This window comes from Lycorma delicatula, chromosome 6 (genome assembly GCF_047948215.1).
Source record: "Lycorma delicatula isolate Av1 chromosome 6, ASM4794821v1, whole genome shotgun sequence".
Taxonomy (NCBI): Eukaryota; Metazoa; Arthropoda; class Insecta; order Hemiptera; family Fulgoridae; genus Lycorma; species Lycorma delicatula.
Genome location: NC_134460.1, coordinates 164,370,271 through 164,388,293, shown reverse-complemented (window position 1 = coordinate 164,388,293; position 18,023 = coordinate 164,370,271). Strand labels below are relative to the sequence as shown.

The following is an 18,023-nucleotide window of genomic DNA, read 5'->3' as shown; positions in this document are numbered from 1 at the left end:
ATAGTGTGGTTATACTCGTCGCCTATGTGCATTCGTATTCGTCGCCTTTGTGCATTCATAAACGTTGGTTCAGTTACTACAAACCAGCCAAATTTATCGAAGCAGGATCTTTCAAAACTGGTTATTACAAATTTGTGATGCTCCGTATTATCCAATTTCTAGTAACAAAGTGTTACCTCTGTATTTTCTGATACACCACTGTAGATTACGCCAAGGATAAACTGTATGTATATATGTGTACTTTAATTCACGGTTCATCTTTGTACAAAAAATAATGTGTGATTAAGGTCATTGAATAACTATTTTTAATAATATTCTGGTTGTTCATTAAAAGTCAGTTGATCTTATACATTTTTTTGTTTAGCTTTATGCATAGTTTATAAGAATAAAACATGCAGAATAATATTAACTGCATGAAATTTGGATGTAATTGATTATATTGTAATTAACTTTTTTTGTACTGGAATATTATCGTGGCCTTTTTTCTATAATAAACTAGAAATGCAAGTTTTGATTATTTAATAATAAGTATGAAGATGTTCATAAATCTGAAAAGGCCAGTGCCAATGATAAGAATTATTGTAGTTTATTTTTCTAAGTTAATGCATTTGTTCATTGCCAATTTTTATTATTACAGAATATGTCAGTAATGCAACAGTTTTCCAGTTACACTATGCTTATTGATGTTATGTTTATAAGTATATGATTGTAAAAAAAGGTGATTTAAGTTCTTTTGTTTTCAGGCTTTGTTACATTGCATATTTTCATATTATTAGCCTATATGCAGTTTATTTGTGTGATAAATTAAAGTCGAATTCTTTTTGGCAAAAACAAGCTATGTGTCATTTTATTTTTGTTAATTTTACCCAACATTTTACCCCCATTTTACTCTTTTGTTCAGTGCATACATTTCAGCAATAATTTTTCCTGGAATTAATTCAGTTGATCTCCGCCTTTGAATTATGTTACAGTAATCATTATACAGTACTGCACTGTTTCTTTAGTGTGCCATATAGTGTCAAAACAGAAGTGTCTCAGTGTTTTGGAAAGAAATTAGCGTTATACATGAATCACATGGGATGTGATACTATAAGAATCAGACCAACCTAAAGAAAATCTAGTGAGAAAAAATTAGTGTAGTACGTATGATGATATCAACGATGCTATTTTAGAATGTATGACAATGATGCACAAAAAATGTTTCATTACCTAAGACATTAATTAAAGAAAACGCCCTGGAATTTAGAGCACATTAGGACACAAAGATTTGCAGGCCAGCAATGGGTGGTTAGAGAAGTTTAAAACATACATTGTGTTATTCATAATGCAATTTCTGGGGGAAGTGCAAGTGCCAGCGTAATTGAATGTGAAACTTGGAAGCAGACGATATTGAAACCGATTTTAGAAGAATATCCATGAAAAGACTTTCAACAGGTCTATTTTTCAAATGTTTACCCAAAATGATCCATGCTTTGGTGATAAACTAAGAATTAGTGGCTGCAAACATGCTAGGGACTGAAAGACAAAATGTTGGTAATCAGCAAAAGTAAAACTCCACACTGTTTTTTGAGCAGTTAAATTTCTAGAAATAGACTACACATTTAACAAAAAGGTACGGATGACTACAGACTTTTTTACAGATTGGGTAAAAAGCTGGACAAACAGATAATCAGACCAAAAAAAAATTGTTCTATTTACTGATAACACTAATCAACAATGATTTTGTTAAATGAGAGTGAATAACTGATTTTTATAGTATTTTTCATGCTGATTTTAAATATGATATCAGATTTCTTTTATCAGGCTTTTTTTTTATTTCCAGGTAATATCATGAATGAACTCCATAAGCATAGCATTTTGTGAACATATTTTATTATATTATCTATTAACCAAATAGCTTTTGTTTATTACACTCCCTTAATTGTTGTCACACTGATTTGTTACACATTACTCATACACAGTAATTAAAATGAACAAGAATGTGACTCATTCTTCCTATTTTCATCTTGCTATAAACATATCATCCACTCATTAGTTATTTCTGTCATTATATTTACTTATAAACAGTTGTACAGACTAGAGAATTATTTTTAATTCTCATTCATGTGCAAGTTCTCATGTGTATAACATTCAGTTTTGTAGCTGGCTTTCTTATTTGCAGGTATGTATTCTTCAGTAAAGTGAATATGTTTATGTTTTTTATTAGTGAATGTGTTTTGTAATAGTTTCTTTTTAAACAATATTAGTTACTGTAATGTATTAACAATGCCTTGCAGTTGCATTAATCATCCAAACAATTTCTGCTGCATCTGTGGCTAGGTAATGTTGAAGTCTCAGAAAAGAAATATAAATTTACTGATAAAAAGTCATATGAACTGTATTTTGGATGTAAATTAGATTATCAGTACAAATCTTGGGCTCCTCATAATTGCTGTGCTTCTTGTGTAATGTTGATTGGTTGGCTAAATGGATCTTGTCACATGCCATTTGCAATTCCAACGGTTTGGAAAGAACCGAGGATCACACCACAGAATGTTATTTTTGTGCAATAAAGATGTCTGGGATAACAGCTAAAACTAAACTTACTGTTAAATAACCTGATACTCCCTCTGCCATGTGGCTACTGCCAGATAGCCAAGAACTTTCAATTCCAGTACCACCAGAAACGTGGAACTTAGATGAAGATGAAAATGTCGAATCTTGTGCTGACTTATCAGGCGATGAAGAAAAAGATCCAAACTTTTTAGAAAATAGACATACTGAACCCCATTTAATTAATCAGTCAGAATTAAGTGATCTGGTTCGTGATCTACATTTATCAAAGAATCAAGCAGAAATATTGGCATAAAGATTGAAAGGATGGCATCTTTTACAATCAAACACTAAAATAACTGTTTTCTGTGACAGTCAGAAAACAGTTATTGACTCGTCAAAGTTTAGTTTTTGAAAGTTATTCTACTTCACATTGGAATACATTGTGAAGTTAAATACTCACATTGTAGCAAACCAGAAAAAGTTTATCTTCTACCACTATACATTAAGCTAGGTTTATTCAAAATTTTTGTTAAAGCAATGGATCATAATAGTGTAGAGTTTCAGTTTATAAAAAACAAATTCCCTAATATAAGCGATGCTAAAATAAAGGAAGGTATATTTATTGGACCACAAATAAGAAAACTAATAGTGATCTGGCATTTGAATGACTTGGAGGTTGTTGCATGGAAATCATTTCAAAATGCGGTTAAACAACTTCCTTGGAAACCACAAGGCCATTAAGTACAGAGAACTTGTGAGTGAACTCCTTCAAAACTAAAAAACTTGGGTGTAACATGTCACTCAAAATCCATTTCTTACATTCACCATTTGGATTTTTTTCCTAACCTCGGCGCTATCAGTGAACATGGAGAACACTTTCACCAGAAGGTATCTACAATGGAAACACGATACAAGGGGAAATGAAACCAAAAAATGTTAGCCGACTACTGTTGGAATCTAACAATGGATCTATTTACAGCAGAATATCCAAAAGAAATAGATTTTAGGCAGGTACAAAACGCGTATAATGTATTGTCATATTATGTTCACCATATATTTTTTGTTTCAAAAGAAATTTAAATTACAAAAAACTGAGCCTTATAGAAAAAACCTATTACATATATGAAATCAGCATAAAAAATACTAAAAGAAACAGCCGTTCAGTCTCATTTAACAAACAAAAAATTAAATTTTGTTGACCAGAGTGATCATATTGCACATCCTCAAAACCACCAAACTTAATGGCAATTATACAACCAATGGATCAGGGAGTAAATAAAAACTTTAAATTGCTCTACTGATAAAGAATCCTGAAAATAATTGTAACCACTGTAGAGAACAACAAGGCTATCCCCGTTAATATTGTTGATCTGAGAGGTGCATTTCTGAATTATCAACAGTATCGACCTATGATATTAGTGATGAAACTTATTCCATTGTTTTTATAAAGCTGGTTTCAGACAACCAAGTACAACAAGCTTTTAAGTATAGCCTACATCCAATCTAAGTCATCTGAGTTTCATTTAGGGTTTTAATATCCTTTGACAAGTACTTTTTTAGATGGTCTGTTTGACAAGACTACTCTTCTAGGTTGTTACTGTTCTTATCAGGAAGGAAAAGATACTCTTTCTCCTTTTTCTTTTTGTTGTGGAAAAGGCCTAATGACCATAGTAGTCGATGCTATTTGAGACACATTCCAAAAGAAAGCTTCTTACAAGCTGAACAAAATTTTCGAGACAAAAATTCAGAAGGAAATGAATAAAAATATTTATATTATTATAATATAACCATATTATACTATTCCCTGCTAGGTGTACTACTTCAAAATTGCTATTGTTATTATATTACCATCAGTGTTACTACTGTTATTACTATTATTATTCACTGTCTTTTACGTGAAAAGAACCCAATGTACAACATAACCAAAATCATCACCTATAGTTTGCAAATTCTACTGCACTCGGTGAGACTCGTTTTCACGTAAGCTTTTTCTCACAAGATAATTAAACAGTGTTCCTTAACCAGATTAGTGGCAGAATCAGCAAAAACACAAGGTATGTGTTGTTTTTATGCATGAAAGCATGTTTTAAGATAATTTAAATAGTTTTTGCATGAACTTTTTTTTTGAAAATGTCTTCCGCCCACAGCCATAAAACATTCTAATTTTTCTAGGTTAGTAGTACAAAAATAATGACTGTAACAACTTCCTAAAAATGTTAGAAAAAGCATTTATTTTAGAAATGTATTTTCATATAATTATCATCAACATTATAACTAGTTACAATTGTAAAATAATATCTTCATCAATGTCTTTTTCTATCTACGTCAAGGAAATCTCTTGTCCAGTCATTGAAGACTGAATGGGCATATTGCAACTGAAGAAAACATGAGCATCCACTAAAGTTCAAATTTAACCTCTTCTAACTACATTTTGAGGGGTGGGGTTTATAATTTTTTGACTCTTCCCTTCCTTTTCATGTAGCTGAATTAAAACAACATAATATTGAGCAGGATATATACTTTTATGTGTTTGAGATGAATTGGACTATCATGTTGATATTTATTTATTATATATACAATAAATATCAAGATGCATACACAGAACACTTTTAAATACACAAACTTGAAGAAATTTCATATAAAGTAGTGTAAGTATAAAACACTTTCAAACTGCTGAAAGTGTCCATTTCATTTGTAATTCGCCCAGTATAACTTGAAAGACAATATTGAAATACCATGGTATAAAACTGTACTTGTGGTTTTTTTTTAATAACAACTTAAATATTACACAAGTGGATTAAAACAAATAGGTCATCAAAAAAATATTTTATTTTCTTAAATAAATACTAATATTTAATTAAAATTTAAAACAGACAAAAAAGAGTAGCCAATTTTAGAGAGAACAGTATAAAGAAAACACTTCAAAATGAAATTGAAAAAATTGATACTTAATACATTTGCTTTTAAAAAAAATTTACAATATTAAAATTTAATTTATTGTGATAAATCTTATTACTTGATACAATAAAGAGAATTAATGAAAAAATTACAATTTAACAAAAATAGATTTCACACATTAACTGTGAACATAACATTGACAGAGAAAATCTATACATAAATTGTTTAATACAATTATTTATGTCACTGTTCATTGCTTTCATCGCTGCTAGGGTCGTTGTCTGAATCTAGTTCTTCCATAAGCACATCCAAATCTTCTTCGGTAAACAGATTTTCATTTATTGATAAATTATCAGCCTCTCTACCCATGGCACCACCACCACCTCCATCACTGATTTCACCTAACTTACCACCACCTGCAGCTAATGATCCTTCAGTAGGAGAATCTGCACAGATAATAAATAAAATAACTATAAAAGTTATAATAAAACTTTTAAATTAAAAGCGTCACAGGAAAAAGCAATTGACATTTTTTATATAAGTTTTTTAAAATTATTAATTGACCGCATAAAGGTGAAGCTTACATTTCACAGGAGAATTTTGCGGTGTAAAAAAAGAATGCCCGACTAGGATTTGAACCCAAAACCTATCCAGATCAAAGACTGAGATCCCACACTCCAACGCAGTAGTTGAGTGATAACTATCACCAACAATACTGCCTACCTGTATTTCATTTTACAATCGTACACAAGGCAATGATATAACCAGCATCAAGCTTGGTTAATTTTAACTTTCTCCATCACTGATGAAGGGGGAACTGCAGTCATCTTAATTCTAGGTTAAAAATTAACAGACTACTGGATTTGAACCAGCAACTCTCAAAATTTGAGTGATCTATCCTTTGCAACATCAGGCCTTACATAGCCATTAGGAGTCTGAATAAACTGAACAAAATTTTCTGGAAAATCTTAGAACATCCACTTTACAGTCCAGATTTATACTCCAATGATTTGTTTGGGCACTGGGAGGACATCAATTCAGAGCGACAATGAAATAGAGTTAACGTGCAATTTGCTCATGAAATCCTCAAACATTTACATATGTGTGGGGGGAGCTTCATTCTATGAAGCTCTCCCACACATATGAAATACAATAACTATATTTTTTATTTTTTGTACGATAAAATATTAGAAACAAAAGTCTGGTTTATATTTGACTAGCGAGAAAAGATAAGCGATAAGGTAAGATAATCGATAACAAAAGTTCTAATGGTGTTAAATTAACCTTTAAACTGTTGCAAGTCGATAAAATATAAAAAATATACATTAAAACTAACAGAAAATACACACATAAATATATAATAGCTAATAGTAAACACATAAAAAAAGATAAATAGTATACATTTATATTTAATCCAGGAGACACAAAATTTATTTACTTTACATATCTTTGCCAGTGAGAATCAAACAGATGGATTATTTTTATTATCATTTAAATGATGAATACGGTAAATAATTTCATCATGCGGAATATTTAAAGCTTATCCTGAAATTTACACACTTTTTTCAAGAAAAGGAAATGTTTTTAAAAATATCTCGGATGAACCTTGCCTTATATGTTAAATATGTTATAAATGTTAAATATGTTATAATGGTTTACGGGGGAATTTTTATATCGTCCTTTTTACAGCACTTGTTGAATGACTTTCTAGCTACAACCGTCTTAAATTTGTGACTCCTATTGTCATTTGCAAATAATGCAGACAGCCTCTCTTTATTCAACTTTTATCCTAGAGTTGATGACCATTATTTGAAAGCCTGAATATTATGACACTACAAGCCTGATATTGTAAACAATCGGTTCAACAGTAAATTTGGCAAGAACAATGAGAAAAGATAATAGGACAAATTTTTTTCTTGTTATACACAAAAGTAAAGTATAAAATAATCAAAAAGGGTACATCCTTTCATTTTCTGTTTATTTTATAAGCAAGAATTTAATTAACGTAATAAAATATCAAAAAAGTTAATAGGAGAGTTATTGGGGTACACTTCTAGATAATTTCCTTCCACATCTGTCATTCCATTTGTCATATCTGCAAACAAATTTGTTAACCTTCCCAAAACATACAGCAACATTGTCTTATCATACGATCACTCGTGATATTCCTTCCATATACTAAACAAAGTTCACAATGAATTCCAGTAGTGGACAAGTTTTTTGTACAAAGGAAACTGATGATAGCATGTACTTCACAATCAATGGGACTTTCTATGACAGCAACTATTTCAAACGAGTTTTACAGAAACAAACAAGCAAATGATATTTCCAATAACATTACTAGAACCGGTTATTCAACTGTGCAAAGAAAGAATCACTATCCCTAACTCCTTCACACAATTAAATCTGATTTAACTTAAGCTCCTTTTAAATTAATTTTAGTTCTTTTTATTTCAGTCAGGAAAACAGAAAGCAATTTGGATGCTATATATTTGTTTTTTTTTTTAAATCAACAGCTTTTTGGCTAGATTTCAAAAAATGAATCAGAGTTAAAGCCCACAACTATCCCTGTTGTTACATAATAGTCTTTGTTATTCATGGAAATTACTTTTTACAAACCTCAAAATTAATATTACTTATTGAAAAATAGTACTAGATTAGTCTGTACTTATTTAACAAATTAAAATTAATTTCTTCTTTTTTTAAACTTCACTAATGAAATTTGACAAAAACCGGACAGGGTAAATTTTATTTCGTAAAATGCTTTAGACAAATAACTAGACATTTTAAGCGCTTAAAAGATACCAGAATCCCAGAGAGAGTTTTAATGTAATTTTACATCAAGGAATGAAAATACCAAATTGAGATCCCAATATTTTTTTATTTATACATACAGAGTGTTAGCACAAATGCGCTCAAAATATTGGAGTATATGAATAGCAGTAATGAATCATTACAGTTACCTGGATTTGATGTCACACCATTAATGGTAAGCTGTTTCAGTCTATCTTCAGCAGCCAAAGTTCCACTGTCATCTGCTTCTTGTGCTTCCATTGCAAGCAGATCTAGCTGTATTTCACGATACTAAAAACAAAGAAAATCTTATATAACCATCAAATACATGTAAATATGAGATCTATAGATGTAATGTACACCAAAATGCAGCACATAAAATATACAACAAAATGCATTTTTTTCAAATACTTCTTTCTTTATCAATTTTCCGCAACACTTCATTTGTCACTTTATCTACCCATCTGATTTTTAACATTCTCCTATAGCACTGCATTTCAGAGGCTTCTAATCTTTTCTTCTCGGGTACTCTGATCGACCAAGTTTCACACCGTATAAAGCTCCAAACATATTCTTTCAAAAATGTTTTCCTAACGTTTAAATTAATTTTTGATGTAAACAAATTATATTTCTGACTGAAGGCTTGTTTTGCCTCTGCTATTTGGCATTTTATTCGCTCCTGCTTCATCCATCTTTAGTAATTCTACTTCCTAAATAACAAAATTCTTCTATCTCTGTAATCTTTTCACTTCCTATTCTTAAATTCAGCGGTCCATCTACATTATCTCTACTACATTTCATTACTTTCATTTTGTTCTTGTTTATTTTTATGTATGTTCTTACGTAGGACTTCATCCATGCCATTCATTGTTTCTTCTAATCTTTTTTACTAGCTAGAATTAATTATCAGTAAATCGTAGCATCTTTATCTTTTCACCTTTTACTGTTACTCCGGATCTAAATTATTCTTTTACATCATTAATTGCTAGTTCTAAGTAAAGATTAAAACGCAACGGGGATTTTCTTCCTCTATAACACCATTTTCAAATTCATTTCCTCCATATAACTCTTCAATACATTCCATCCACCTATCGCTTTTCTTTCGTATTATAAATCAGTGTACCATATTTGTTTAACACATTATTAGATTTTAATTTATGTACCACAAAATTTTCCTTAATTTTCCCATATGCTCAGTCTATTTCACCAATGATCATTTCTCTTTCCACTTCTGAACATTTTTCTTTAATCCACTCTTTTTTTGTTAATTTGCACTTCCTGTTTATAGTATTTCTTAATTGTTGATAGTTCCTTTTACTTTCTTCGTACTAGCATTCTTATATTTTCTATGTTCATCCACCATCAGCTGCAATACATCCAAAGTTTTTTTACCAGTTCTCTTTCTGCTGATTTCTAAGTTCACTTCTGCTGAATTAGGAATTTCCTTTTCAATATTCTCCCACTCTTCTTCTACATTTTCTACTTTATCTTTTTTACTCAGACCTCTTGCGATGTCCTCCTCAAAAATTTTTTTTTACCTCCTCTTTCTCAAGCTTCTCTAAATTCCACCGATTAATCTGAAACCTTTTCTTCAGGTTTTTAAGCCCCAATTTACATTTCATTATCACTAAATTATGGTCACTATCAACATCTGTTCCAGGGTAAGCTTTACAGTCGACGAGTTGATTTCTAAATCAACTTAATCAACTTTTTTCTGGTTTGCTTAACCATGATATAATCTATTTGATACCTTGCAGTATCACTTGGCTTTTTCCATGTGTATATTCTTCTATTATGATTTTTAAACTGGGTGTTTATTTGAAGCTGAATTAATAATTCTCATATCACCTGACCAAAATTATTTTCCTCTTCCCACCGAACCTTGCTAATTACTACTACATCTACATTTAATCTATCTATTTCACTCTTTAAATTTTCTAACCTACCAACCTTTTTTAGACTTCTACCGTTCCATGCTCTGACTCGTGGAATGTTATTTTTTAATTTTCTGGTGACCCCTTCCATAGTAGTCCCCACTCGGAGATCCAAACAGAGGACTAGTTTACCTCCGGAATATTTTACCAAGGAAGCCGCCTCCATTTTTGTACATGAAAATGCAGATTTACATTTTCTTGGAAAAAAAGCAGCTGTAGTTCTCCATTGCTTTCAGCTGCACAGTACTCAGATTGAGTGATGCTGATTTGGCTGTTTAAGTCCTCCTGACCTATACCCTTAAAAACTACTGAAAGAGCTGCTGCCCTCTTTCAGGAATCATTCCTTAGTCTGGCTCTCAACAGATACCTCTTCGATACAGTTGCACCTTTGGTCCAGCTACTCTGTATCACTGAGCACTCAAGCCTCCTCACCATCGCCAAGGTCTCATGATTCACAGAGGAGTGACAATAAATTAAAAAATACAAAATTAAAGGTTGGGGAAAACGTTTCTTTTTATTTTAATGCAAAAGTTTCTATTTTTGAGGTAAGATCATAATCCTCTCCACTGAGAACTTCAACTTTCTGGGCAAAAAACTGTGATAATTGTCACACACTTCTTTTGAAACGTACTTTATAAAGTTAAGAAAGTTCTGTAGACTGAAACAAATGGTAGTCTGATGCTAAATGATCTGAACTGTACAGTGGATGCATCAAAACTTACTGCCTAAGGCCTTTCAATTTTTGTCAAGTCGACAAAGATTTGTTGATGGAACTCAACAGTTTTAAAATATCAATCTATTCTTGGCACTTACAGTTGTTGATAATAGAAATCAGAATCAATCATTTACCGGGCGGCAGCACCTTAAAATAAACAACTGCTTTCTAATCCCACCAAATACACACCATCACTTTCTTGACATCAATCCTGGCTTTGCCACCATTTGTGGAGCTTCACCTTGCTTCAACCACAATATTTTCTCTACATTATTGCTATACATGATCCATTTTTCATAACCTTTAAGTTCAAAAATGGTCCAGTTTTTTTCAGTTTTAGCAACAATTCACAGATGAAAATTCTAACTGTTAAACTTTTGTTGTTTAATCATGTGGTACCCAAACATTTTGTATTTTTTTTACCATCTGGAACCACCATTAGGTATTGCTTCAGAGGATGAGATGAGTGATTCGTAGCATGTGTGAAAATGTCATGCCTGACTGGGATTCAAACCTGGGACCTCCATATGAAAGACAGAGACTCTATCATTTGCGCCAAATAATTTAAATTCTTAAAATATTTTAAATTATGTTGTGGTTAATGTTTAGTTAGTTAATCATGACTCTTAGTGTTCCCAATTAATCAACTGTTAGTATGACCAATTCTTATTATTATTCTGTTACTATGACCGGTTTTGCTCAATTTTTTTCACAATTTCATTGACTTTTTCAGTCACTTGCTGACCAGACGAAGGTGCATCACCGACATAAAAAAATTTCCAGATTGAAAAGGCTTGAACCAACTTTGTGCCACATATTTTGATAATGCACCACATTCATAACTAAAAATTTGTTACGTATTTTAGCAGCTTAAGTCATATTTCCTTTTTTGTAATAAAGTTACAAATTATATTAAATTTGATCTCTATTTTTAATTCAAGGCACAATAATTTTTACATAAAAAACCAATATAATCATAAACTTTTTAAAAAACACTCGGTGATATGTCACCTTTTCAAAAGCATGCAGATGTGATTAATATTACCAGTTATATGATCCTAAAGACATCTATTGGGAATACAAAGAAAAGTTTTTCCCAACCCCAATATAAAAAAAATTTAATGCGACTAAGAAAAATATTTGGAAATTTTTTTTTCAAATGATTAGTTAGTTTACATTACTATTCCACAGTGTTAAAAAAGTGATGCAACTTTACAGAATGTTTCCTTCTTTTGTTGCAGGTTTATAATTGAGGAAAAATGGGTTACACAATCCAGTAGATTCATTATCCCCCGATAAATTAGATATGCCGGTTACGCCCACACCCAGAATGCCTTTACAGAAAAGTATGGTGTGGATGCACCAAACAAGCCCTCAAGCGGCTGTACAACAAGATCCAAGAGACAGGGAATGTGGCATATGCAGCTAAAAGTGGTCGACTGAAAGTGCTAACACCAGAAAAGTTAACTGATATGCAAGCTACCTATTCTGTTACTCAATGGTGTGTAACACCATTGTCACACAGTCCATTGAGCTAGTCCGGAGTGCTCATACGGCATTGCGCAAGTGTTTAAAGATGCATCCATACAGAATATTTTTGTTGTTCACGAGCTGTTACCTGCAGACACTGGAAAAGTGTAGCTTTCTATCATTCCTGTCATCTGTAACAACATATGGAAAACTCGATGATTGGTTTTGATCTGACGAGGCACGGTTCCACCTTGATGGATACATGAATGCCCACATTTGGTGAATGGAAAATCAACATCACACACAAGTCTCCTCTGCATGGACAAAAGTGGGTTTGGTGTGCAATGCCACATAGGCAAGTGTTCATGACATTCTTCTATGGCACAGTGAACAGTAAGCATTACATATAGATGGTGAATCGCATAATGAAGGTCACTTTCAACAACTATTGTAACTTGCTCATTCCCATAAGGTTGCATCACTTTTTGAACATAATGTATTTAATAAAATTCGCAATCATGAAACTTTATACAAAATTAAATAGAACTAATTTTAAATCTTAACTCATATCAATTAGTAAATAATAAACTAAATAATTTAAGATTATAAGTTGAATTATAAAAAAATACTCTTAGTTAATAAATCAGTGGATATCATGGTTCCAACTAAAAAGTATTTTAAACCTTTTACCTTTAACCTTTTTGTTGAACCTTATTAATCTTTTTTAAATGTAACAGAACCTTACCTGATAGTTTTCATCATCACTACTCTCTTCATCATCGTCTCTTCTATAAGAATCAAAAGCTTCATCACCCTCATCGCACATATCACCAGCAGCTAATTCTGGATTAAACGAGAACATTTCTCTACCAGACAACTAAAAATATGCAAGAATAAAATCATTAAAGCCATTTGGATTAAAACAAACTTAAATGACATACATCAATCAGTAAACCGTTATATTTATATAAAAGTTACCTTCACAAGGACTGCACTGAACACTGATAAAACATTTTTCAGCAGAAAAACAGATTATATAACAATTTATTTATTGAACCAGCAAGATGTGTCAGATCTAGCATAGGATTACCCTTCTTCTTTTCCCTTTGAAAGCATATGTTACTGAATTATTAGGTAAGAGATTAATTCAGTGATGAAATATATTTTATCTAGCAGCTACAACAATGCACTGAATAACTGCATTTGGAGCAGGATAAAACCAGGCTATTTCAAGAAATGTCTCTACATAGTAATTAAATCGGTGATTTGTTGGGCTATTTCACAAAAAAAAATTATCACACCAATTTCCTTTAAATAATACTGTAATATAACATTTTTATGAAAACATTATAAATAACTTTATAGCTGCCTTAGAAATTAGTATTTATGCCTGAAGACCAGTAAATAATGACATGAAAAAGGTTTAATTATTTTACCTAGATATTTTATTCACTTTATACCTAGATAATTCACTTTATTATACCTAGATTTATTATAGACTTTATTATACTAGATTATACTAGACTTTATTATACCTAGATAATTCACTTTTACCTAGATAATTTATTCACTTTATTAAATCCATATTTAGTTTTCAGTCCTCACAGCATTTTTAATATTTTTCATAAATTCAGTTTTTTTTTTAAAGAGATGTGTAAACCTGTTTTTTCAGCTAATATTTTTAAAAGAGTAATTTGAATTTTTGCAGATTTAACATCTGGAGACAAAATTGCAATATCTGCAAAAATTTTGTATATTTTGAGAAGGCATTCAGTAAAGTGGAGTAAAATGTTTAAAATTATAATGAATATAAGAATGAAACTAAATGAAAGATAAGCATACAAAAACCCAAGCTCCAATACAGAAAGGAGTGAAAAGGAATGTCGTATATTCCTATTTCTTTCTGACTTTTAATTAGATATTCAATCGATTAAGATCTAAAAGAACAATTTCAGAAAAGAAAAACTAATTCAAACAAGCAGAATCAAGATAATAGAAAGATACTGTTCTTTTATCATAAACTAAAAATCTGATGTGGATGCCACATGACTTCCTTGTATGCCTATTAAATTGCATATACACATTCTTTTAAATGAAACTTACATAAAATTTTATTTCATTTATAACTTCTGATATATATATATTTTTTTACAATCATAGGTTAATAATTATTAATAAATCAATATATTTAAATTAAAAAAAGTTACAAAAAAAAAAGAGATGAAAGAAGTCTGATTCAAAAAAATGTGCCGTGTAAGATCCAAATTTCATTAATTAAAATTTTATTTGGCTATAACTCTGGAACCAATTAAAATAAGTACCACTTATGATATATCGTTGATAAGCTCTCAATGAAGGCTTATTACTGCAGTAAGAAAAAGTCCAAAAACCAATTTTTTTTTGGATTTTGGGCTTTTTTGGACACTTTTGGTTCAGTCAATTGCAATCAAAAGGAGAGCTATTAGGCTCAAACAATAATACAAATAATACAATAATACTAAATCCAAAATTTCAATATCCTACGGCTAATCGTTTTTGAGTTATACGAGATACATAGGTACAGACATCATGATGAAACTAGTCAAAATGGATTCAGGGAAGGTCAAAATGGATATTTCCGTTGAAATATGAAAACCAAAATTTTTTGCAATCACAATACTTCCTTTACTTTGTTCAAGGAAGTAAAATGAGTTTTAATACTATATTTTTATCTGAAACTTCATGTTTATTTCAAAATATGCCTTTTATTCTTCATATAAAGTAAATGTGAAAAAAATTTTTCAAGAGGTATATTTATGGTAATTAGCAAGTTCTGAAATTAAACCCCACAATTTTCAACCTTCCCGTGTGATTTGGGTATGCCAATTTTTAATTTCATTATTAATACAATATGAAGGAATGTTAAAAAATTCAAATAAAAATGTAACCCCACAAATGACAGCAAATCAAAATAAAAAAGTAAATATTACTAAATAAAAAAGCTGACGAAAGTGGATAAATAATGATATATGAAAAAAGTTACTTAAGATTTTTTTTTATGAGATGGGGTAATTTACGATAAAAGGTAAAAACATTAAAAATCTTTTAATATTAAAAGTTTAAATAAACCAAAAAGGTTTGAAAAATATCAAAAATCAATATTTTAAAACTTTGATTAGCTCCCCCAGCTCAATATTTTTTTTTTTTAACTGAATTTTTTACGGGCATCGACTGCTAAGGTCATTGGCCCTCGTCACATTCTTTAAAAGTAATTTGTATCACCATCTGGATCGTCATATGTAAGGGTGTAAAGGGACCTTACATTTTATTTAAAAGCACAAACTACACAAAAACATTAAGACACAAAAGACAAGTACAACACACAACACTTACGGGGTGTAAAGGGCCCCGATATTAAAATTCCTGTTGGATGATCACTGCTGGTTTCTTTTTTATTTCTCCTTGAGAGAGATCCAACCTTGTATTTACCGCTGGCAAGAGCCATGGCGGTATTTCTCTAGTAGAAATTGCCAATGTATCAGGAATGGCAATTTCGTATTTACTTCTTAATTCGTGGTACCGGCTGGTCTGGAATAGGTAGCACGGCGTTCATATAATGCAGCCATAGAATGGTTGTTGAAAAGTTTATTATTTATATGGGCAGGATAAGCCCATATATTTGCTGTGTATCTTAGTAAAAGGATCTCTCTTCTCTAATGTAGTGGCATTATTCCGGCTTCAGACATCAGAAAAGCCGCCGGACTTGTGCGGAAAGCGCCTGTTGCATATCTTATTCCGCTATTATGAACTACGTCTAACTTTCTTAAGTGCGACTTTCTAGCGGATGAATATACCGATACATCCGTAGTCTAGTTTAGATTGAACCAATGCTTTATACAATCTCAATAATGTATCTTTGTCTGAGCCCCAATTTAAGTTCAATAAAAATTTTATAATGTTTAGGGCTCTTTTGCATCTATCACTCAAGTCCTGTATATGTAATCCCCATGTAAGGGATTTATCCAATACAATTACTAAATATCTTACGTTGTCTTTATATTGTATTGGATTATCATCAATTGTCAACGCAGGACTTTGATGAGGAATTCTCTTCCTACAAAAGTGTACACAGCACGTTTTTTCTGGTGAGAGAATTTGAATCCGTTATTCCTTGCAACTTCATTTAGATCATTGATCGCTCGTTGCAATTTGTACCTCACCATAGCAGTCTTGTTGCTGGCATACACAATTGCCAAATCATCAACATAGACGCTTTTGCTGATTTCTACAGGAATGGCTAATATCAATTTATTAATGGCGATGGTAAACAAGGTACCGCTCAACGGCGAACCTCTTGTGGTATGCCATTTTCCAAATTTCTTACAGATGAATATACGCTATTGACTCGTACTTAGAAAGTACGGTCATTCATATAGTTGATAAAGTAAGACTGGCAGATTGCCATGAATGCCCCATTCATGTATGTGGAGCATTATACCATGACGCCAGGTCATATTGAAAGCCTTCTGAAGATCAAAGAAGACTCCGACACAATGTTTCCTTGTAATAAAGCTGTTATATATAACGTCCTCTAAGCTGATCATTTGATCGGTGGTGGAATGGTACTGTCGAAAACCTGCTTGATATGGTGATATCAGGTTTTCTTTTTCTAAAACCCAGACGAGTCGATTATTAATCATTTTTTCCAGTATTTTTCCCATAGCACACGTCAAGGAAATAGGACGGTAGCTATTGTGATGTGTTAAATTTTTTTTTTCTTTGGTACTGGAACAACATGAGCTTTTTTCCACTGCTGCGGGTACATTCCATCCCGCCATATTTGATTATAAAGTTCTTCTAATAATCTGCGTTTTGCAGTGGTATTCAGCTGCCTGATCATATTATAATGGATTTCATCCGGACCAGCAGCTGTGTTACCTGTTTTTTCCAACGCTTTCATCAATTCTTCCATTTTAAATGGTATATTATATGAGTAATTATACTCAGTTCTAAAATTTAGTAGACCTTCGAGTTCTTTTTTGGTCCGAAAACCTTCCTCGTAATTGGCCGTTTTGCTGGCTTTCTCAAAGTGATTGGATAATAGCTCTGCGATTTCATTTGGAGTGTCCTTAATTCCATCTTCATCTTGAAGGCTAGTTATGGGCGCAAAATTTTTACACCCACAAATCGCCTTCACTTTCCTCCAAACATCTGACGCAGTAGTGGTTCTGTCAATGGATGACACGTATTGCTGCCAGCTCAATATTAAAACCTAAATTATTTTTTTGGGGTCACTTGCACTACTACTTACTATGCCTAGAAGACAAACAAATTTTGGTTAAAAAATAAGCAATAAATAATTTTAGCTTTTTTTAATTTTTTGGGAAGTGGAACAATTTGGAGCAAAAATGTTTTAAATTAACCCCCAACTTTTTTTGGGGGGGAGTCAGTGGGTGATGAAACATAAAAAACCCCCCATACCCCATTTTTTTAATGATTTCCTTTCTTAATGACTTTCCTTTCTTGCATCATACCTCTAGAGCTATGATGCCAGGGAAAAAGAATTTGCTGACTAAGGCAAGAGAAGGTTCTTTCATCCAGATGCTTCTGGTGGTTCAAATCCCAGTCTGGATTATTTTTCACACATTAAAAAAAAAAACTTAAATTTTTTTTAAGCCTGTTATTACAAAAAAATAATA

The 18,023-nt window shown here is 31.6% G+C and overlaps 1 protein-coding gene across 1 annotated transcript in view; it reads right to left on the bottom strand.

The window, feature by feature from the left end:
• Positions 1-4,743: 4,743 nt before the first annotated feature.
• LOC142326466 (zinc finger CCCH domain-containing protein 15 homolog) overlaps positions 4,744-18,023 on the bottom strand; it is a 37,344-nt gene continuing 24,064 nt past the window's right edge. Inside the window, exons 6-8 of the mRNA XM_075369028.1 lie at positions 13,091-13,222; positions 8,397-8,517; positions 4,744-5,879 (exon numbers count right to left, since the gene is read on the bottom strand). Of these exons, the coding sequence (XP_075225143.1) occupies positions 5,677-5,879; positions 8,397-8,517; positions 13,091-13,222 (456 nt within the window). The 3' untranslated portion in view covers positions 4,744-5,676. The remainder of the gene's footprint in view (positions 5,880-8,396; positions 8,518-13,090; positions 13,223-18,023) is intronic.